Source organism: Camellia sinensis, chromosome 13, assembly GCF_055761805.1.
Source record: "Camellia sinensis isolate YWXY chromosome 13, ASM5576180v1, whole genome shotgun sequence".
NCBI classification, from domain to species: Eukaryota; Viridiplantae; Streptophyta; class Magnoliopsida; order Ericales; family Theaceae; genus Camellia; species Camellia sinensis.
Window position 1 is genome coordinate 73187059 of NC_138973.1, and position 21341 is coordinate 73208399.

The 21341-nt window shown below is 34.4% G+C and overlaps 1 protein-coding gene across 2 annotated transcripts; it reads left to right on the forward strand.

Annotated features, from left to right (window-relative positions):
- Positions 1-2751: 2751 nt before the first annotated feature.
- LOC114321862 (uncharacterized) lies at positions 2752-7897 on the forward strand. 2 transcript variants are annotated; one of them, XM_028269093.2, is made up of 2 exons: positions 2752-4008; positions 7562-7897. In XM_028269093.2, exon 1 carries the CDS (start codon positions 2834-2836, stop codon positions 3962-3964), a length of 1131 nt encoding a protein of 376 aa, XP_028124894.2. In that variant the 5' UTR covers positions 2752-2833; the 3' UTR covers positions 3965-4008; positions 7562-7897. The 2 variants fall into 2 exon arrangements, with proteins under 2 accessions (XP_028124894.2, XP_082758648.1); XM_082902522.1 differs by having other exon boundaries at positions 2752-3994.
- Positions 7898-21341: the final 13444 nt, after the last annotated feature.

Sequence of the window (21341 nt, forward strand, 5' to 3'; positions counted from 1 at the left end):
GAAGGGAGAGGTTATGGACAAATTGGGCATGACCCATTGGACCCAAAAATAAACACAAGCGTGCCGCCCGCCCAGGTTGGCCTTGGCTTGGACACGGGTGCGTGGTGTGAGGTTGGGTTTGGCTTGTCCGGCTCAATACTTATCTTTTTGGGCTAAAAACATTTGAATTCAATTTTATTTTTTGGTAAAATAAAATCTGTCAAGTTTAAATTTCAATTTTTTGAATTCAAATTTGTTGCACCTCTTCAGAATTTTCTGTACAGGTTCACTATTCAAACAGACCCGAATCTGTCCAGATTCAAACCCAAAACAGTTTTTATCTATTTGAAATTCAAACCAGATCTATTGATCTGTCCAAACAGGTACCATACATATTGGATTCAAACCTAACAGCCACGATTTTCATCTATAAGTAGACTAGTCCTCACTTGTGCTTTTCACTCAATTTTCGTCCAAAAAAATTATGCATTACTCTCAACATTTTGCTGCATTATTTTCTTGTGAGAAAGTATATACACATAGTGTGTTCATTGTGCAAACAGTTTGTAGTGCTGCTACTGTTTGTTGCTGATCATTTTATTCTGGGAGATAGACGTCCATATTTTAAAAGTACCGTGAAGAGGACGAATCTGTCTTAAGGACACAGTGTTAAACACTGGACTTGATCAAAAATTTGTTCAAGAAATTAATCAAGTAAGTTGTTAATTTATTTTCTATTTTAATAGTTATTTATATCAAACTTTGATTTTGTTTTTGTAACAAAATAAAAATATGTTTTATTTATTTATTTATTTTTATTTTCTGGTTTGATTTTTGTAATTAAACAAACTTTCTTTTTTCCTTTATTTCTTTTGTATTCCATTTATTATTAAGTACACAGACAAAATTTATATTTTAAATACAGTGAAAATTGTCTAATAGTTGTTAAGTCGTCAAAGAATGAGATATTGTTCTCGCTCTCTCCATTTTTTGTTTTTATTTTTTTGATGCGTTGAGAGAAGTAATCCAATGCAAATTTAATAGATCGAAGATGAACAGCATGCTATTGATGCTTACTGTGAACTTGTTTTGGATTTATGCTCTCAGAATAAAAATGGGTTAATTGTTGTTCCAAAGGTGCTATTTACCCAACTCTAGCAGTGGCAATTTGTTTAGTCAAGATGAGTTGATGGGTTGAATTTTATTTTGTTTTTTGTAGGATTAATTACAATAAGTCTTATAAGTTTGACATAATTCAATTTTATTTGAGATTAATGTTGTTACCAAAGAAATCAAATTTATCTTAAATAGAAAATCTAACATCAATGTCAAATGAAAATAACTGTTAATAATTGCAGCTTGGACAGATGAGCATGGAAATTAAGGCACTCAATTCCTTAATCAAACAAGATACCTCTAATTCATGAGCCTGAGATGAGCCCCATATTTGTGAGAGATTATTAAACAAGATATACTAAAATAAAACAAACACGCATATTGGACATTCAACATTCGGACAAGGTGCGGGATGTATTCGATTTTTCTAGTGATGCATAACAGCACAAATTGAACCCCTCCAATTCTAGTTGAAATTATATTAAAAGATGGGTTTTGTTAAGGAGACATTAAATGATCTTAACTAACCCCATTACCATGGAAAATTGAAAAAAAAATATAAATATTATATGTTTAGAGACCAAACTATCATTTTCTTTTTATCTCTATTTTAATATTTTTATATACTTTTCATAATGAAATATTTTTAAAATATTTTTTTATTATAAAAGTGAAATCCCTTAATTTTTTCAAATGACGTTTTGTTTTTAATTTTTTTTAAATGTCATTTAAAAATAAAATTCCTTTGTTGATTAATATTATAACTTATACATTTCTTCGAAAAAGACACACAGCGTCCACAAGAGGTAAAGTTGATTTCAAACCACAAGGATAAAATAAATTTTACCTAATTATAAATTTATATTTCACCAAACATGTTATAAGTGATAGAGTGAATCAATATGGATTCTTTGTAAAAAAAAATAAAAAAACAAAATTAATAAATTATAAAAGCCTTTATAATTTTATGAAAGATAAAGAAACCTATATTATTATTTTAATAGAGAAGTATACAACTTAATAGGTTAAATATCTAATAATAGGTCATCAATTAAAGTATATCGAAGTATAAAATAAATTTCAAAAGGTATAAAGAGAACCTCAACATATGACAGATATAAAAATATGTTAATTTAGATTACTTGCCGTTTGTTTTATGAGATTGAAGTGTGGGATTAGATTCCATGTCTAATAAATTTATTAATTCATTGTTTAGTTAGTTTAGTGAAGGTCGAATTACAAGTCAATAAATTTAACAATACATATTGTATAGCAGTTCGCTCTTATCGCGTCCTTCTAAACAAATACCCCATGAAGGTAAATTACAAATAGATACTCTGATTTTTGCTTAAATACAATTCATATCCTATAATTCCAAAAATTATAAATACTCTTTGTCAACATTTTTTATTTAATAAATTAAGGGAGAAAAAACATATTAGCAAAATTTATAAAAATAAATTACAAACTAGTAGTAAATTTTACCAATACTAATAATGAAAGTTTTAAAGTTTTTATTTATGTATAATAATATATTTTAGGGTAGTAATTTTTCAAAAAATACAATTTTTATATACCAAAAAATCATCTAAATTATTTATTTAAAAATAAACATATTTCTAGTTGTTCAAATACATATATATGAGCTACAAGTAGAGGCGAAAGCAAAAACCCTCACTCCAAAAACCCCTCGTTCTGTTCGTCTGCCCCAATCAAACCCTAATCCTCATACAGAACCATGGCCATCACGCGTTCCGGCAGAGGACGCCCCTTCCCCGTCGACAACCAGCCCTACCCGGCCAGCCGTGGCCGTGGTCGTGGTCGTGGCCGTGGCCGTGGCCTTATTCGTCACCGATCACCCTCCCTACCCTCGAACCCAACCCCAAATCAACATCGACAGGAGGAGGAGGAGGAGGAGGAGCTCGTGCGAAATCAATTAGTACCGGAGGAGCAGGAATCAATAGTGGAGGAGGAGGAGGAGGAGTCCGTAGAGAGCCTTATAGAAAGCTTACAGAAAGAATCTCTGGTGGCTCTGGTTATGGAAGCAATCTCCAATGACCCTCATTTGATTGAGAGGGTTCGTCATCTGGCTGAGGTTGATCCTGCCCAAAGAGAGATCTTCGTGTCCCAATTTGGAAGGCAGGACATGACCCCTCTCACTTCCGAGACGTTGAATTCTTTCTTTGGAAGATATGGAGAAATTGAAAATTGCACCATCAATGTCGAACAGATATCTGGGAAAACAGAGAGCCGAGCCTACATTACCTTTAAACAGCGAAAGGCTGCGTGGGAGGCAGCGAAGCAGCCATCCCATAGGATCGGCGATAACTATGTCAGGTGCATACTGCCCTCTCTTTGGCGCTTCCCCAACGCCTCCCGCTGGTTGCAATCGCCCAATTACACTCCTCGAATGGGATGCGTATTGAGATATCAATATAAGTTACCTGAAAATCAGTACGCCGCCACCTCCTCCACCACTGAGGAAGAAGAGGAGCCTCTCGAGAAGCTTCTGGAAGGGTTAGGGACTTACAACCTGGTTTCATTAGTGAAGGAAGGACTGATGAAAACCCCAACTATACTAGAGAGCCTTTACAAGCACGCTGAGATTGATCCGACTCTTCGACATATTGCAGCTTACCGCATTGGCCCCTATTTCATGACTAATAGGACGATTGTGAATTCAGTATTTGAAACATATGGTGAGATAGAACGCTGCATGTTTGACGAAGATGGTGTTCAAGTATTATTCAAGCACCGAAACAGTGCATGGAAAGTGCTGAAACAACCATATCTAAAAATCGGTGATTACCTCACAAGGTGCATGCGACCATCAGGGAGCGGTGCCATGCTTTTGTGGATGGACTGTTGAATAATGAGCACCAGCCACCCACAGCTTTAGGTGGGTGTCTTTAGGTAAGAACAAAATAAGATAGATTTAACTGCTCGATATTTGTCTTTTTTGTGATGTTTTACTTGGTGCTTATACACAAAATTTTAACCTGTTTTACAAGGTTATTAATAATCAAATATTTGATTCTTTGTTTTGATGTAAAAAACAAATAAAAAAAACAAAAAAAAAAGAGAAAAATATTTGATTCTTCGTTTTGATATATAAAAGAAAAGAAAAAAAGCAAAGATAGAATAGAAAGTGTTTTGCAAATAACTGATTTTCGCGTATTGATGCTGCATGATATAATGATTAATGACTTCACATTAAGACGCATGAATTTATAGCACACTATCTAAATGGCTAGTTAACTTATATTTATTATATGAATACCAGCCACAAACACTCAATGTGTTAGTTGGAAGCTTGTCATTTTGATGCTCTAAATTATTGGAGTCTCAAATTATTTTGGCATCATCTGACAAATGTTGGCATATGATGTAGGACTTACTTTAGATCTATGTTGCTGTTAGATAGTTTAGGGTGGTGGTTTTAGCTATATATTTATATGTGTGGAGTTTAGTTGGTTTGACAGTTTGAGAGGCACTTAGTTATCCTGAAGGGATGGAGGAATGGAGTTTATTGTTAAACTTGAGCCATAGATTGTTAATTTATGATAGATATTTGGATTTTGTAGTTTCTTTTATACATATGGAGGTAAAAGATTATTTTGGTTTACTTCTACTTTACAGTTCACTTGAAGATGTATATGGGTGGGATAGGCTAGTCGTATGGGATAATATAATGCTTAAATAAGGTAAACCATTTTTTCACAATTTCATCGGTATAAATGTCAAGACTACTTTTTTATTTTTATTTTTATTTTTATAATAATTATCCCTTTTTCCCCTTCTTTGTGTTGATTGTTGTAGAAAATCCAAATATAATTGGTGGAAAATAAGGGTAGGTTGGATAAATTTCTAAAGTTATTTGGTTGATAGTGGCTTTAAAAGTGTGATTTTGTCATGCTGTATGATGCATGGATTCCCCTTGCTTGAGGTTTGAGATTGCAATTGGCGGCAGTGGTGAATTTTTTGAGCTTCTATGTTCTGAGAGAGGAGTGAATATGGTGAAACGAAGGGGGCAGAAGTGGCTAATTTCTTGAAGAATTTTATTCCATCTAATTATAATCCCCTCCTAGCAGAAACTATTTGGAAGACTGCGGGGGAAGGGTGTTCCTTTTGTTATTTGTGCTACAATTTTGGATTCCATTATCACTATTAATCAAGGTTGTCAAATTGGGGTATGAATCATGAATCAAAATACTTTTTTTTTTCCTGAAATTTAAATCGCATTGGAATCTTAAATTGATTCAATTTACATAATAATATAATATGTTTCTAAATATGTGGTGAAATCATTTGGTCAAGTTTATTAAAATACATCAAAAATGTATTTATGCATTTAGATAATAAAGATATATTGAAAAAATGAGTATTTTAGGTTTAAGTCAATCAAAAAGCTTGATTTCAATTAATCTCATGGGGTTGGCCTAGTGGCAAGGCCTTAGTCTTAGGGGTGTGCCCACTCCAAGATTCAGGATCGAAACCTCTTAGGTGCTAACAATTCCTTTGGGCCACCGGATTAGAGAAACCCTTGCACGCTGGTGCCAATCAAAAAAAAAAAAAAAAAACTTGATTTCAATTATGAATTGATAATCATTTGGTCTAATTAGCTATGGAACTTGCTTCTTTTTCAGAGAGCTTATGCAAAGATTCATTTTGTTGCCTCAAAAGTGGAAAATGTCAATCCACTTCAGCCGAGAACTAGGTCTCTAAGAACCAGGTACTAGAATGATGAATGATGATAAACTAAACACACAGAATATTAGGTTGTGTTTGGTACAGCTCTGGAACTAACGTTCCAGAGCTTATTTCGCACATGACGTTTGTTTATAATTTTCAAAAGTTAATTCCACGTTCAATTTTGAAAACTCAATCGAAGGCAGGAAAATTTGGGCTAACCGGTCGTTCGGCCGGTTGACCGGAACAGTGCAAAATATATATATATATATATATATATTTCAATTCACACATGTTAATTTTTATATATTTGAAAAAAATATTTTCTGAATTTTTAAATTTTTTTTATGAGCTTTAATAGAATTTTGAGTTATGTGTTTGGTTATAAGTTGTAAGTTTTTTGTATCAAATATCATGTCACATCAAAAATTTCCCACTTAATTCAAAACTCTTCCACCAAACAAATTTTCCACACTCAAATCATAATTCCAAAACTCACAAACTCAAAATACAACTCCTACTCTCAAATCATATTTAGAAAGCTCTACAAATGCAACCTTAATACTTTTGTAAAGAGTCTTGGTTTTGAATTGTTACACGTGTTCAGGAATGCAGAAGAATCTGTGGATCACTTTATTCTTTCGTTTGGGATCTTTAGTATTTGCTGCTTTTGGTTTTTGTCGGTCATGTTGTGATGTTTTTAATTCTCATAGTTTTGGGCAAGTGGGTGTTGAGTAAAGGTGTGGATGACATGTGATGAAGCTGTACTTACTGATGACATTGTGAATCTATGATTCAACGTGCATGCACTAGATAAGACAAGGGTAATGGAGTGCGGTATTGGAATGCTAGTCATTATGTATTCACCAATCTGCTGCTAGTTTTGGATCATATCAATGTATTGTAAGTTTAAGGGCTCATACCATGCGTGGAGATCACCCACACCAATGCTCATGCTTGAGTCTATGTAACATAGATGATTCCTTGTGCTATAAAGGTGTGTAAGATGAGTTCATCCTGTGGAGTTTATGGTGTTAAGTTTTGTTCTTATAGACAATGGGTTGGAGATACCAATGGAGGTTAATGTATTGTTTGATGATCATGGTTTATGATCTTAGAAGAGTGAGTGTTTAGAAGAGTGTATGTGTTTGTTTGTTTTCAAATTGGATGGTAGGTATGTCCGTATCTTTGTTATGCATCTACTGTTTTAGGTTAATGCACAAGGCAATGATGATCTGAGATCCTTCAATCTTACTGATGAGTGACTTGCCTTAGTGTTATTTAAACTGTTAATATTATAAAGTCCACTAGCATTGCAATTTATTCTTGTTCCAATTTTGCTATATGTGATGGAAATATTGCTCTTATGTGTAGTAAATAAATTGAAGCTAGTCACTATCGGACAAATTTTGTGTCATATTTCTGTAGGCTGAGAAATTGTTTATTCTATATATATGTTTGGACTGTTGATTTACTTATCCCAAAAAAAGTTTAGATTGTTGTTTTGAAGTATGTTCCTATGTCAAATTCAATTTAGTCATCTCCACCATGTTAAATATTAAAACTCTTCTTTTGTGTCCCCTTTTTTATTTTTATTGTCATTAGTCCCTTTCTTGTTACAAAAATTATTGTGCCCCCATCCTGGTTGGATAGACAACGGATGTAATATAGGGTATGCAGTTTCAGCCTCAGTTTGTAATTGTTGGTTTTGTACTTGAAATATTTTCTTCTTATGATGAGATTTTTTTTTTTTTTTTTTTACGCTTTCATTGTGCAGATTCATCAAACGTTTTGGACTCCTCTAGTGATTCATCGAATTGAAAGTTTTGGACTGGTGATTTTGTATGAAGTTCCTAATGCTCGTGTAGATGATGCTTTAATTATTGTTTACCTAATGACTAGAATCTACATTCTCCGTACTTTTCTATCTATTCAAGTATTTCATTTTTTTGGATGTTTCCTGAACAATGTGGTATTTTTGTGTCAATATTTATGTTTCTAAAGAACTATTTGGGGAGAACATCCTCAGAACATCAGTTGTGTGGATTTTTAGGCATATTAACTTTTCTGCAAGTTATTTATAATGGAATTATGTTCAGAATTGAAGTTGATAGTATTGTTTGTTTATGTGGTGCTTTGTTGTACTGTTATTGCATAATCATCTTCGACGTCTTTCTTAGCCTTATTTTAGCCACGGTGTGAATTCATCCTATACTAGTCAGTATTGCAAGTGGCCTTTTTTCCCTCCCACTTTTTACATGAAGGTAACATTTCTCAAGATTTTATTTTGGTTTGTTTTGCTTTTCCTTCTTTATTGTTCACCTCCCCAGGGCGGGGTGTAAGGTTCAAAAATTTCCTATATATTTGATGATGGATGGTTCAAGACATGCTTAACTTTAAGGGATGCGAAGTTTTGAAAGCAAAACACATGAATGAATTGGGAGTGTTTCCAAATTAATGGGAGTGTTTCCAAATTAAGTATTTGCATTTTTATTATTACCTTGATTTCTATCCCCCTTTCATACTAAAATTACCTACAATGCATAGTTTCTCCAACTAATTAGTGAGTATTATTGTCTCAAATCAGATTTTGAACCCCTCTCAATTTCGTATTGAGAACATAGAGCTTTATTATAATAATTTTGGCTTCACACCTTGCAAATGAAAAATAATTGCAATTTGTGATTTTATGGCAGTGACTCTTAATTAAATTTGTAATTTTCACATACATATATTATTATTCAAATGTCATCTATTTATCTAATTATTTATTCAAATATCACCTATTTATTTGCAGATTTGTCCAATAACACTTATCTGTCTAACTCATCGTTACCAGTCGCCATTGCCATCCATCGAGTCCCAACGACTTTTCCGATGACTTTTTCTACCAATTTTCTGGTGCCGACAAATTTTTAATACTTGTCCTTATCACCAAAAAAGATAAAATCTTGGGCCAAGTAACATTCCATTTAGTATGGACATTTCACCAATTAATCCTAAAAATATTTAAACTTTTATTTTTCCTTTATGTTGTGTTTGGTTGAGGGATTTGAAAAGGAAAAATAAAATGGTGTGTGAAACTATGTGATATGTAAGTATATTTTATTTATATTTCACCTACATTTTTTTTTATAAATCCCTTCCCAAATCCCCTAACCAAACACAGCATAAAAAATTTGTATATATTGAATTTATGTGTTTATAATCTTGGGGACGTTAGGAAACCAAACATTTTAGTCAAAAATTTATTATAAATTGTTAAATTATTCTTTCTATATTTTTATACTTATTTTTATAAAAAATTAAAAAAAATATTATAACAATCAATTCTCAAACTAGCCCAAAACTTCAGAGGACATTACAAACGCAACATTTTATTTAAGTTTATTATCCTAATTGTTTTACTTGGTGGAAATTACATTGTTGTCATATCACAACATATCAAATATATATTTTTTGAGTGAATATCAAATATTATTATTTGATAACATGAAAACAGAAGAGACATTATATAATATATATATGTACGTCAAAAATAACTAAAAATTTAGAAATATACATACCCAGCATAGGTTTTAGTTTAAAGAGTGAACAACATCCTCCTCCTTGTGAAATGTTACTTGAGTTTTTATACTTTCAATTGTTACAATCAATTTTTTACACTTTAAATATCATGTCAAGTATGTATCTCGTCATTTTTATTAATATGATCTTTAAATGAGGCTATTAAAAATAGAATTTTGAAGTTATTTTACATCTAATCATTCTATTGTTTAGTTGTCTCCCTTTTCATGTCATGGTATCTATTATGTGTATAATTTTTAATTTTTATTTTTACATTATGTAGGGGGTTTGAAATGTACAGTGATTATGAGAGTAATCGGAGAGGCAAAACTATGTTAATGAGTTAACAAATCTGGGAAGGTTGGAGAATGAGTAGTTAGGTGAGGGTGGAGCAAGTGGTTCAAAAAGAAGGAAATGACAGCGCACAAATAGGCAGCATATCCCCAAAATCCCAAGAAGTTCTTCTCTTTGGCCTTGGGAAATAGGTTCTATTTATAGGTTTTTCCTTCGTACCAAAGGATACCAAGTGGCCAAATAAGATGAGGATATGTGTCCCTAAGGATCACAGATAATATTTTGTCTTAGACCACCGACTCCAAAGCATTACCAACCTAGGGCTGATAGCAGGCCTCAAAGTCATTATGAGCTCAGTGCTGATAGCAAGCCCTGAAGCTCACTAGCTTGGCGCTGATAACAGGCCTCAAAGCTTACTGGTTGGAGCTGATAGTAGGCCCAGAGATACCAGTATACCGTGGCGACCTCGTAAAGATGGGAGCAAGGTAGCTCAAAAGTAAGGAACTCCCTTCCCATTTACTCAGGTCATGGACCTGCCTTGATTGCACATGCAGGACCAAGGAAGCCCCCTTGATCTTGGTACAAGGCATAACCCTAGTTGTGGCCTTCGCCTTGGCAAGTTGGGGAGTTTGTGGTTAGGTGGCTAAAGGTGAAGGAGTCGTTGAGGTAAACATAATCAGCGCCAAGCATTAGCCTTTACTTGTGGAGGGGAAGTCTCTTTCAAAGGCTGCTATCACCCTAGTGAAGTCTTTCCTCTACAAGTTAGTTACGGTGGTTGTAGTTGTTGCGGTAGCTGTTTCCCTCAGCAAGTTCAAATGGCGGCGCCGACAAAGTACCTCAGTAACTTGACCGCTGCAAGTGCTGCCTCATCAAGTTAGTTGCTCCGGTTTTCTCTTTCCCTCAGCAAGTTCAAATAGTGGCACCGACAATACTTGGGATGGCAGCACCGACAATACTAGGAATGGCAACGTTAAGACAAAGTGTCTCAGCAACTTGACCGCTGCAAATGTTGTCTTCGCAACTTAACTTAGCCTCTTTTTTTTTTCATGGTGCTTGTCCGGACCTTTGGAAGGTCGGACTTGTTCTAGCCCACTATTAACCCATTTCTCTTGAGTTTCAGCTCATGCTTCTTTAACCATTCTTGCTCGCCTAACAGGGGTGACCTCAGCACTTCGGTCCATACTTAATTTCTCCCTTGATTTCTGTCCCTCTACACATTATTTGCAACAATGATAAATATCTTGATATGGTAAGAAAGACATTTAAAAGTTAGGCTTGTTAGCAATGTTTGAAAACCTGAACCAGATCAGTCGGTCGAACCAATCGAACCGGTGACCGGACCTAGTTCTGGTCCGAATGACCTCTAACCTCAGACTATGCTCAAAACCGGCTTAGAATTTGAAAACCGGTAGAATCGTCCATTCAACCAGAAGAACCGCCGATTCAACCGGAATAACTGGTGAATCGGTCATGGGTCGACATAAGAATCGGTCGGGTTCGAAGAATTGAAGTTTTTTCAAAAATATGTTGTGGAGTGGGTTTGAATATGGAACCAAGTGCATAAAAAGTAAGCACTCAAACAACTAAGCCATCAACACAATTGTTGACAATGTAATAAGTATATATACTATATATTCAATATTATCTTAATTATTTTTATGAAAAATCAATGTATAAAAATAGCAAAATAAATTTTAAGAAATATTTTTTTTGTAATTGTTTATTATTTATTATTATTTTTTTGTAATTTTAATATCTATATTTTTTATACTTATAAATTTTAATATATTTATGACATATACAATTTCGGTTCACTAGCAATTAAACTAGTGACCCGTCTGCCGGTTACTTTTTTGATCTGCTCATCAATCTGATTTTCAAAACATTGCTCGTTAGCTTCAAAACTATCGGAAAGTACATTTAGGTCAATCAATCTTAATGTAACGCCCCGAAATAATGACAATAGCCCATCCCATAATATTTCTAACAATTGATCAATAACATCATAACTTATATTGCTTTTATAAACTCGATGATACAAAAGATGACATATGCAAATACATTCATAAATCTTAAATTCTGAATCTATAGCATATGACATGAATACATGAATTAAAATAAAAGTAAAATCAAGTAATCATATGCCCTAATGGCTGCACTTTTCCAAGTCGATGCTTGGGTACATCAAAATGAGTTCAGCTCAACACAATTAAAGCCTAAGGCTTAAACAAAAAAAAAAAAAAAAAATTATTACATCAAATAAGCAAAAGAAGCTCTTGGCTCTAAACCCTCCAAAGCTATGTCCTTGGTGAAGGCATATCATCAGCACTTGGAAGTTGTTTTCCACATAGGGTGAGCCAAAGCTCAGCAGGGATACTTCAACACAATATGTGAATCTTAACAAAATCATAAGATGAATGCACATGCATTTCATTTGTCAAATGTTTCACATTTTCCTTCTCAAAACTATGCAATGCCAGGTTATATATCAATTCATGAAAATCATCCTTTTATAACAAAAAATAGGGCAGTAGATACAAAACATTGGAAATCTCTAGGTACTGAAATTATGTAAGAAGTCCCTATAAATTTCATGGTATGTCTTCTAGCTCCTTTAAGCTACTTTAGTAAGAAAATGGAAATAAACATTCTATATATTATATATGCACTTTTGATAGAAATACAAGCTTCTTATATTTTGCATAATTTGATGGCAGAGGTTTTGGAAAAAGGCATTCCTGTAATGGGGTTTTCTATTTTTAGGAGACAAGCATGCAGATAAAGCAATACAAATTTAACGATCATTTTTTTTCATAATTTATTTGGAACGTGTTTTTATTTATATATGTGTGTACATATATAGGTATATACAGATTTCTCCTATCAACTGAATTGCTTTTGCATATTTGAGCTCTTTTCCAACAAGTTGAATAGTGATGTTTATTTTCTCTCGCATCTTTTCAATAGTGGGTAGAAATGTATATGGAAAGTTGTTCCTTGTTTTAGTTTGTATGCACAATCATACAATTATACAATAAATAATTGATATGTAGGTTCGAGTAGAAGCATGAGCTTTAGGATGAAAGGTTGTTTTGCTTGTTTTCTCAAGTCAATGGCATGTAGTTGCGTGGGGACCAAGTGCTGGATTGGGGTTCTTGTGGGAAAGCACCATGGTTTGAATGATCCAAACACTCTAATCAAAATCTCATTCTCTAAAAAGCTAATATAGAAAATGGTATAAAGTAGTTAAGAAAAAGAGAAAAAAAAGACGTGTGTATTCTTCATTGGAAAATGTTTTTCATTGAACAAACGGAGTGATAGATTAACATCATGTTTTCTTAACTACAAATTTGTGTGTATTCTTCATCATTCAATCAAGTTACAATTATGTTTTTCAATTGATATGACTTTCTATTCCACGTGCATGTATTATACATTCTTAACTGGAAAAGAGAGAGGAATAAAAAAGAAAAAGAAAAAGAAGAAGAAGATGAACGAAAGAAAGAACAATGACAACATGAACACTATAAAACTGCAAAACTCTGTATAACTAGGTGTGATCATAATCTTGAGGAAGCTAACTAATTGTGAAGTGGGTTTGGTCTTACTGGAACGATTCAGTGTGACACTCCATAAATTTGGTTAATTTCTAGATTTCCTAGGAGTTGTTGTAGAGAGATGCTGTGAAAATCGAAAATAGAATTCGTTTCTAAATCTTTTCTCAGTTCCTTCAGTAGCGATTTTGTAGACGTTGCGACCATTTGAAAGCTCGTTGATAGCAAGCATCATCATTATCATGATCAGAATTGGGACTATATGATGTTGAAATCCGAGCGTACGGGGGGTGGAGGATGCGCGTACAGAGCGGAAGAGGAGAACACCCATTGTTGTTGGCTAGGATTTTCCAACAAGGTTTGTTGCCTGTTAGGCTGTTACTAGATGACTTAGATGTGCACAACTTTGTACCTTGCAAAACACAAAGATAATACTGGGCTGTTTGTTCCAGCTTTAACAATTCCAATTGATCATTAATAGGGGAAAGCAAGTGATGAATTGAAACAAAGTTTCACATTCTTATGATGTAGTGAAATTGTTGCGTTTGGGGGCTACACTCCGAGGTTATATTTGGTTGATTAGAATGGTGCTAGATGGGAATGGAATGACGGTTGGAATGGATTTGGAATAGAATGAGATAGGAATAATCATTCATATTCTGATTTTTGGAAATAACATAGGAATCAATGTAAGAATGGAATTGCCATTCCAATTCCTATGTCATGATGATTGGAATGGAATGAAATTTGTAATAAATTGGCCAAAATACCCCAATCTTATGATGTGGTGAAATTGCAATGATGATTGGAATGGAATGAAATTTGCAATAAATTGGCCAAAATACCCCATTCTTATGATGTGAAATTGAAATGATGATTGGAATGGAATGAAATTTGCAATAAATTGGCCACAATACCCCATTCTTATGATGTGGTGAAATTGCTGGGTTTGGAGGCTACACTCTTAGGTTATGTTTGGTTGATTAGAATGGTTCTAGATGGGAATGGAATGACGGTTAGAATAGATTTGAAATGGAATGAGATATGAATAGTCATTCCTATTATGTGTTTGGAAATAACAAGCAATCAAATCAGTATGGGAAATGTCAAGTTTGAGATTTAACCAAAATCTCACTCAATCTTTTTGTTGCCCAATTAGGCAACTCAAGAGGTGGGGATGAATTGGGTTAATAAAAATAAATATAGAAATTTAAATATAATAAATTAAGTAAATAAATTTCAGCAAGCAATCAATAATAATGAAAATAAAAGTGAAAGGAATGAGAGATCAAACACAAGGATTTATAGTGGTCTGGCATACCGAGCCTACGTCCACTCCTCAAGGATCCTCCTCGAGAATGTTTTGACTATGAATCAAATCAGTACACCACTAAAGCTTCACCAAGCTTGTGGATTTTTACATAGTGCTTACTTTATCCGTTGAGGACGTCTCAACTAAATGCCTCACTTTACAAGTTTTCACTCAGAATAAAAGGAATAAAAACAAGAGGTACAACTGTCCTCTCTTACAAGATTTCTCTCTCAAAAGATGTATATGAAAGTGTAAGAGCAGAGGAAATTTTGAGATACATTCAGAATAAACTCAGATATGAAAGTGAAAGTACAAGTGTAATATGTAGTAGATATTGATTAGGAATAATACTTGAATGCTCAGAGTTCTTCACTTATCTCAGATCTGGAGAAGTGCTACATGTTGGTGAAAATACTAGAAAAAATTATATTTTATTGATAAAAAAAATTGCAAAGAAAATGAGCTACAAATAGATCAAGCTGAGGCACGAATATCTCGTTTTCTTTAAGGAGATCAAGCCCACTGCGGTATAAAGAATCCAAATACCGGTGTAGCAGTCACAAAATTATGACTTGTCCCCTCCAGGTTACAACAGCTCGACCACTTGTTGTATGGTTCAGGCCAACTCTGTACAAGATGGTGAACCCAAAGCTCCACCAAGAAAAACACCATTCTTTGGTTAGTAATCTCTCAAGTACAGTAAAATAATTGGTGTGTTGGTGAAGAAAAGAGTAGATGAGAGAAACTATTTATAGGCCACTAGGACTTTACAAAATACACCAAAAAATAATAATGACCATTAAACTAGAGAAAATGGAGAGTCTCCAAATATTAACTCACCACCAAGTTCATGAACTCTAATTAATCTCCATTCATGAACAAGACAAAAGGTTACCAAAACAATGAATCTCCATTCATGAACAAGATAAAAGAAGATTCATGAACAAAATATATAAATAAATAAATAAAAGATATTAAAAAGGTCCAACACTACATTTATAAACTTCAATGTCTTTTAGCTGTTGGAGAGAAGGATGGGTGTGTCTTCTAGCCATTGGAGCAGAGCATGGGTGATATCCTCTAGCTGTTGGAGTATAGCATGGATGTGTACGGGCTGTTATCAAGCCTTTGGAGATGGAGCCTCCTCAAAAGATGTGATGCCCATTAATACAGATCTTGGTAGGTGTAGATAAGATATGTCTTCATAATCATGATAGCAAAGTCTACTCATAATGATGACAGCAAATTCTGCTCATAGATCAGAAATGGCGGCTAGGTTTTGAAACCCAGATTTAAGGGAGTCGACCTTTGCAGTTTTGGTGTCAACCCTTTGCTGCTGGAAGACTTAAAATTTGTTCTTTGTCTTTTGGTGTCGACCCTGTCATGTTCTTGGTGTCGATCTTTTGCCGCGGAATGACTTAAACTTTGTTCTTAGTCTTTTGGTGTCGACCTTGTCATGTTTTTGGTGTCGACCCTTTGCCGCTGAATGACTTAAACTTTGTTCTTTGTCTTTTGGTGTCAACCCTCTCATGTTCTTGGTGTCGACCCTTTGCCGCTGAATGACTTAAACTTTGTTCTTAATCTTTTGGTGTCGGTCCTGTCATAGCTTAGTGTCAACCCTTTGACTTGTTTTAACCAAGACTAACATTTGCATAAGTATACATATTCTTTTGCTTTGAGGTACCAATACTTGTGAGAATATAATAATTTAGAAGCATACATCTTTGAAGAGCAAAGATATGGGAATGTTTTGAAAATTTTGAACAATTAAATAAGCTCAAGATATTTGTCTCAATTAAAATGTAAATAACTTTGGGGCTACCACTTTTCAACACACGCAACAGGCAACTGTTAATTTGTTGAAGATGAACCTCACCTTAATTAATAGAGGTGATTCTGCTAGAAAAAAAAAAAACAGAGACCCATTCTCCATTAATCTCTTATTCTTTATTCATTCTGAAGAGTTCTCCATTTTGTTTTTGAGTTACAGTTTGAGAGATAAAATGAAATTCCAAATGAAATTTAAAGGCACGTCAACAAATTCTGTCTGATTTGAGATAGTAATTGACACCAAATGTGAAATTGATCCAAAATTTAATAGTTTAAATATAAAATTAATATAATAAAAAATATAAGGGTTAAATTGATTTTTAAATGAGAGCTCTGATGACAAAATGACATTTTTTTTAAAGGTTTTTGATAGGTACCAACAAGTGGTCTAAAGACACCATTTCAAATAACCCGGTGTGGAAATTTGTATTTTAAAAGTTTGGTTTAGTAAATAAGGTCTTGATTCCGTGAGACTTTTTGTATGCAACAACTCAAAAATATATATTACAGCAATTTATTTTATTTTATTTTATTGCTAACATAAAAACCAAGCGAGAATCCCAATTCAAAACCCCAACAATTCCCACTACCTACATAAATGAAATACAATGTACTAATTGAAAGAAAAAAGTTTCAATTGCATCCTTACAACCTTAGAACCAAATAAACATACAGACAACTTCATGAGTTGTGTCAATCAATAAATCTAACTTAAAATAGTCTAAATGCAAATAAATATATATATATATATATATACACATTAAAAGGAAGATTAAAAAACCTGAACATTTTACATTCATCAGTAGTATCTAAACATATTCAATACGTTAACAATAATTATCTTTAAAAAAAAAAACCAGCTAATAACAAAACTATTAAATCAAATAAAATTCTTACAAACTTTAACAATTGTCCACCAACAGGAATCGTCCATTAACCATATTTAAAATTACTTGCATTTCCTCCCTGTTCAGTTGTTCCAACAACATTGGTGCATTCGGGTAAATTGGTTGAGGGATGCCATTATAGCCAAACTCATTAATGAGTGTGTCTACGGATTCTACATCATCTGCTCTCATTATCGGAAGACAATGCTCACTAGCTAAATGAGCACCGGCTGAAACAAATGCCCTATTGTTTCTAATTAGCAACTCTCTTCGTTGCTGCAGTTCATCAAGTGCATGCAAAAATTGTAGAAGAAGATCATGTGCAGCAATTAACTCGTTCCTTGATTGCTGATCTTCCTCAATATGTGGCCTAAATATCGCAACTCTGTGAGCATTTGCTACATTTTCGATATCTAACCATGGAGCTGCACTTGGGAACAACATTATATCCATCGGGTAGATTGGCGTTCCTGTCCAACCAAAGTCGTCTATTAACCTAGCAATGTATTGTACATGAAGTTTTGTGACGACGGGGATTTTTGGCTTTTAAACGAGCTGCCTGCCCAAGTTATGGACCGACCTTGCCGCACGTCTTAGATGTGCTTTTGAATCTAACCAAAAACCATGAATTTGTCCAAATTCTATGAGTTACAAATATCCATTCATTTGTTGTTGAAATTCTACCCTTCGCTCATGTGCTACGTCTTCGTTTTCCATTTACTATCAACAATAAAGCAACAGTCAGTACAAAATTAAATAACAATTAAACCAAATAATTATTTGTTACTAAATATTAACATTTCACTGCACATTTGAGAAGAGAGTGTCAAAAAAAGTATTACCTTCACAAATAAACTAAAATTACATTTGATTTCTTAAAAAAAAAATTCTATATTTGAGGTGAATTTACCATTCCAGTTAAAATGAAAAACAAATATTCATAATTCTGCAATTTCATCAAAAGAAAAGTCTGTTTCATTGCTTGAGCACCACCTTCATCAAGTATATGCTTTCCCTCTAGAAAATGAATCCCCCAACAAAATGACAAGAAATGTAAAGAGAACCGAGAAAAAGATTGCAATGAGACCAACTTTTTAACAAAAATTTTACTAAAAGTGTCTTGCTATCAATTAGAAACAAACAAATAAATTGGCACATCCGTCAGTGCCCTTGCTATCAATTAAAAACAAACAAGTAAATTGGCACACCCGTCAGTGCCTTGCTAATTAAAAACAAACAAATTAATTGACACACCCGCTAGCTAGTGCCCAACTATCAAATAAAAGCAAGCAAATACATTAGCACACCCGCCAGTGCCACGACTAGGGGTATGGAGTTTTATCTTTTACTTGTACGTAAGTATGATGAAATTGAGGACTTGCAACAAAAGAAAACATAACATGAACATGGAAGTTAGTAAATAAGATAATGCTTACGGATATTTAAGATTACAGGGAGAACGGGAAAAGTCTTATGTGCTAGATGCTGTTGTAGCACTTGTGTCCTTTAAACTATTGGAGAGTGTATCTAATTCCTTTATTTTCATTTTGGTAGTCTTTGGAGTTGTTGTATCTTGGTTTTGGAGGAATACAATTTGATTTAGACTTGTTAGGATTGTTCGTTCGTGCTTGTTTTCATTGAAAACTTCTTTGGAAATTTGGAAAATTTGTTCTGGTATCGACACTAGTCTTCCTAAGGGTCAACACCACCTTGTTGCCTTGCTCTTAGTGTCCCTGCTGGTTTATTTATAGGGTCGACACCATGGGTACCAAGGTCGACCCTTGTCTAATGCTGTCTTTTGGGTGTTGCTACTGAAATATAGGGTCGACACCACTAGTTCCTAGGGTCGACCCTTGTTTGCTGCACACATTAGTGTCTCAGCTTTTCTTCTTGAGGGAAAACACCATTGTCTTGAGGATCGACCCCTGTGAGTTATTTTCAGAAATTTTGGTTCAGTTTTGGGCCCAACTTTTTGGAGATATGACTTATTCTCTTATTTGACTTTAGGGCTATTATTCTACCACTATAAATAGACCCCAAAAACACTTTTCTCATTCACTTGTTCTTTTTTTTTCTCTCTCTTCTCTCTTTAAACCGTGAATCTCTCTCTCTCTCTCTCTCTCTCTTAGAAACTCAACTTTTCTTACATAGATCTCTAGATCTACTTGGTTAGAGACATCTTTTCACCTTGGTCCTTTGAGAAAGATTGTAGATCTCGTCAAAGGCTTTTGTGTTTTTTATCCAAGAGTTTCGTTGTTTCATCGACTTTGAGTTTTTTTCCGAGTTCTCCTCTTCGCTTGAAGAGAAAGGGTCTATTTCCTAAACTCAATATGAGTTCGGTAACATATTTGTGATGTATTTTGTTATTTATATTTGGTAGTCATTTGGTTGATTTTTATAGCGATCTCGGGTTTACCCTTGTTGTACAGTGATCCGGACATGTGTCCGTGGATGTTGGTTGTTGTTTATTATCGTGTTTGCGTCCTTTGTACCTTGTATATTGAGTTATGGGATGTGTTGGGCAGGTTTGTTACAGGTTGGTTGTGTTTGGGAACCTAGTGTTGCTGTCCAGATTTTTGGTCCTTCGCTCGAGCGAGGAGTTTGTCGCTCGAGCGAGAGTGGTGTTGCGTCTGGTTCTGGACCTGAGAGTTCCATTTCTTGGCTCGAGCGAGCTTCCTTCGCTCGAGCGGTCTGGATTTTTCTTCGCTCGATCGAGAACTTCTTGGCTCGAGCGAGAGTTTTCTGTGTCTGGTCGCTCGAGCGACCAAGTCTTCGCTCGAGCGAGCGTGTTTTATATCAGCGGACAGCAGCGTCTAAAACATCACTTTTTCACTCTCTTTTTGATCCAAAACCCTTAATCCGACACTCTCTCTCTCTAAACTTGCACTCTCTCTAAGGTTTGATCTCCCTAGGGTGTGAATCTAGCCTAGGGCCTTTGTTAAAAAGATAGAGGGCGTTGAGAGCTTCGATTTAATCTGAAAAGTTTGGATTTGGAGCAAGTTGATCTTGGAGTCTTCATCTCCTTTTGGGCTAAAACTTCGAGGTAGGGATATCCTACTCCTCTCTATGGGTTTTGTCTTTAAATTTTGGTATTTTGAGATGTTGGGCTTGGTTTGGTAGTTTTGTGAAAGTTTGGGGCTTTTGTGTAATTTTACAAAAGTTGGGGTTTTATTCATAATAAACCTAGATTGCATGTTTGGCATAGAAAAACGGAATGATTGTTGAATCATTGATGAAAATGGGACCTAAGGGTTGAAATGGTAATTATGGATAATGGCCTAATTACATTGTTTAATTAATTGGGATAATTAATTGGGAGAAATGAGGAAATGAAATGTTGATTGAATATCCATTTGTGCATTTATTTTCTGTTTAGAAATAACTGCTTTGGGCTATCGGTGGAGGATAGTCGTGATTGTTGTAGACAATGCATGATGATTAGGTAAACTAAAACTAATCAATGAAATGTGTCGTGGAATTTGACTGTTGATAGAATACATTAATTGTATGTATTGTGTGATGGTATATAGAACCAATGTGTTTATATACGTTATGTGTAGAGGAGGAGATAGGGGATGTACTCCGCGGTTTAGGGGAAGATAGGGGATGTACCTCTAAACCGGATAGGAATTGGGAGGAGATAGGGGATGAACTCCGTAGACACAGCTCATATGCTTGTCTAGAGAAGTGAAGATAGAGCTCATATGCTTATCTTTGTGAAGTGTGGATACAGCTTATATGCTTATCTGTGAATGTGGGATATTGTTGTTATACATATCTGTTGAGAATGTGGATATAGCTTGTATGCTTATCTGAATGTGAGATATAGTTTTTATACATATCTGTGGAAAAGTTGATAGAACTAGCATGCTTATCTGTTGAAAAAGGGAAAATGAAAGGTAACTTAGACTCATAAGTTGTAAGACATAAATATGTGATTTATGTGATTGTATCAGTGTTGACCATCTATCAATTGCTAATATTTTAGTCATTGTCCATGGTTGGTTTAGTGTATTTCTACTGGGCTGTGGCTCACCCTATATGGGAATATCATTTTCAGGTGCAGGAAGCATGCCACCTCCAAGGACATAGCTGGAGGCTAGTGGCGGACAT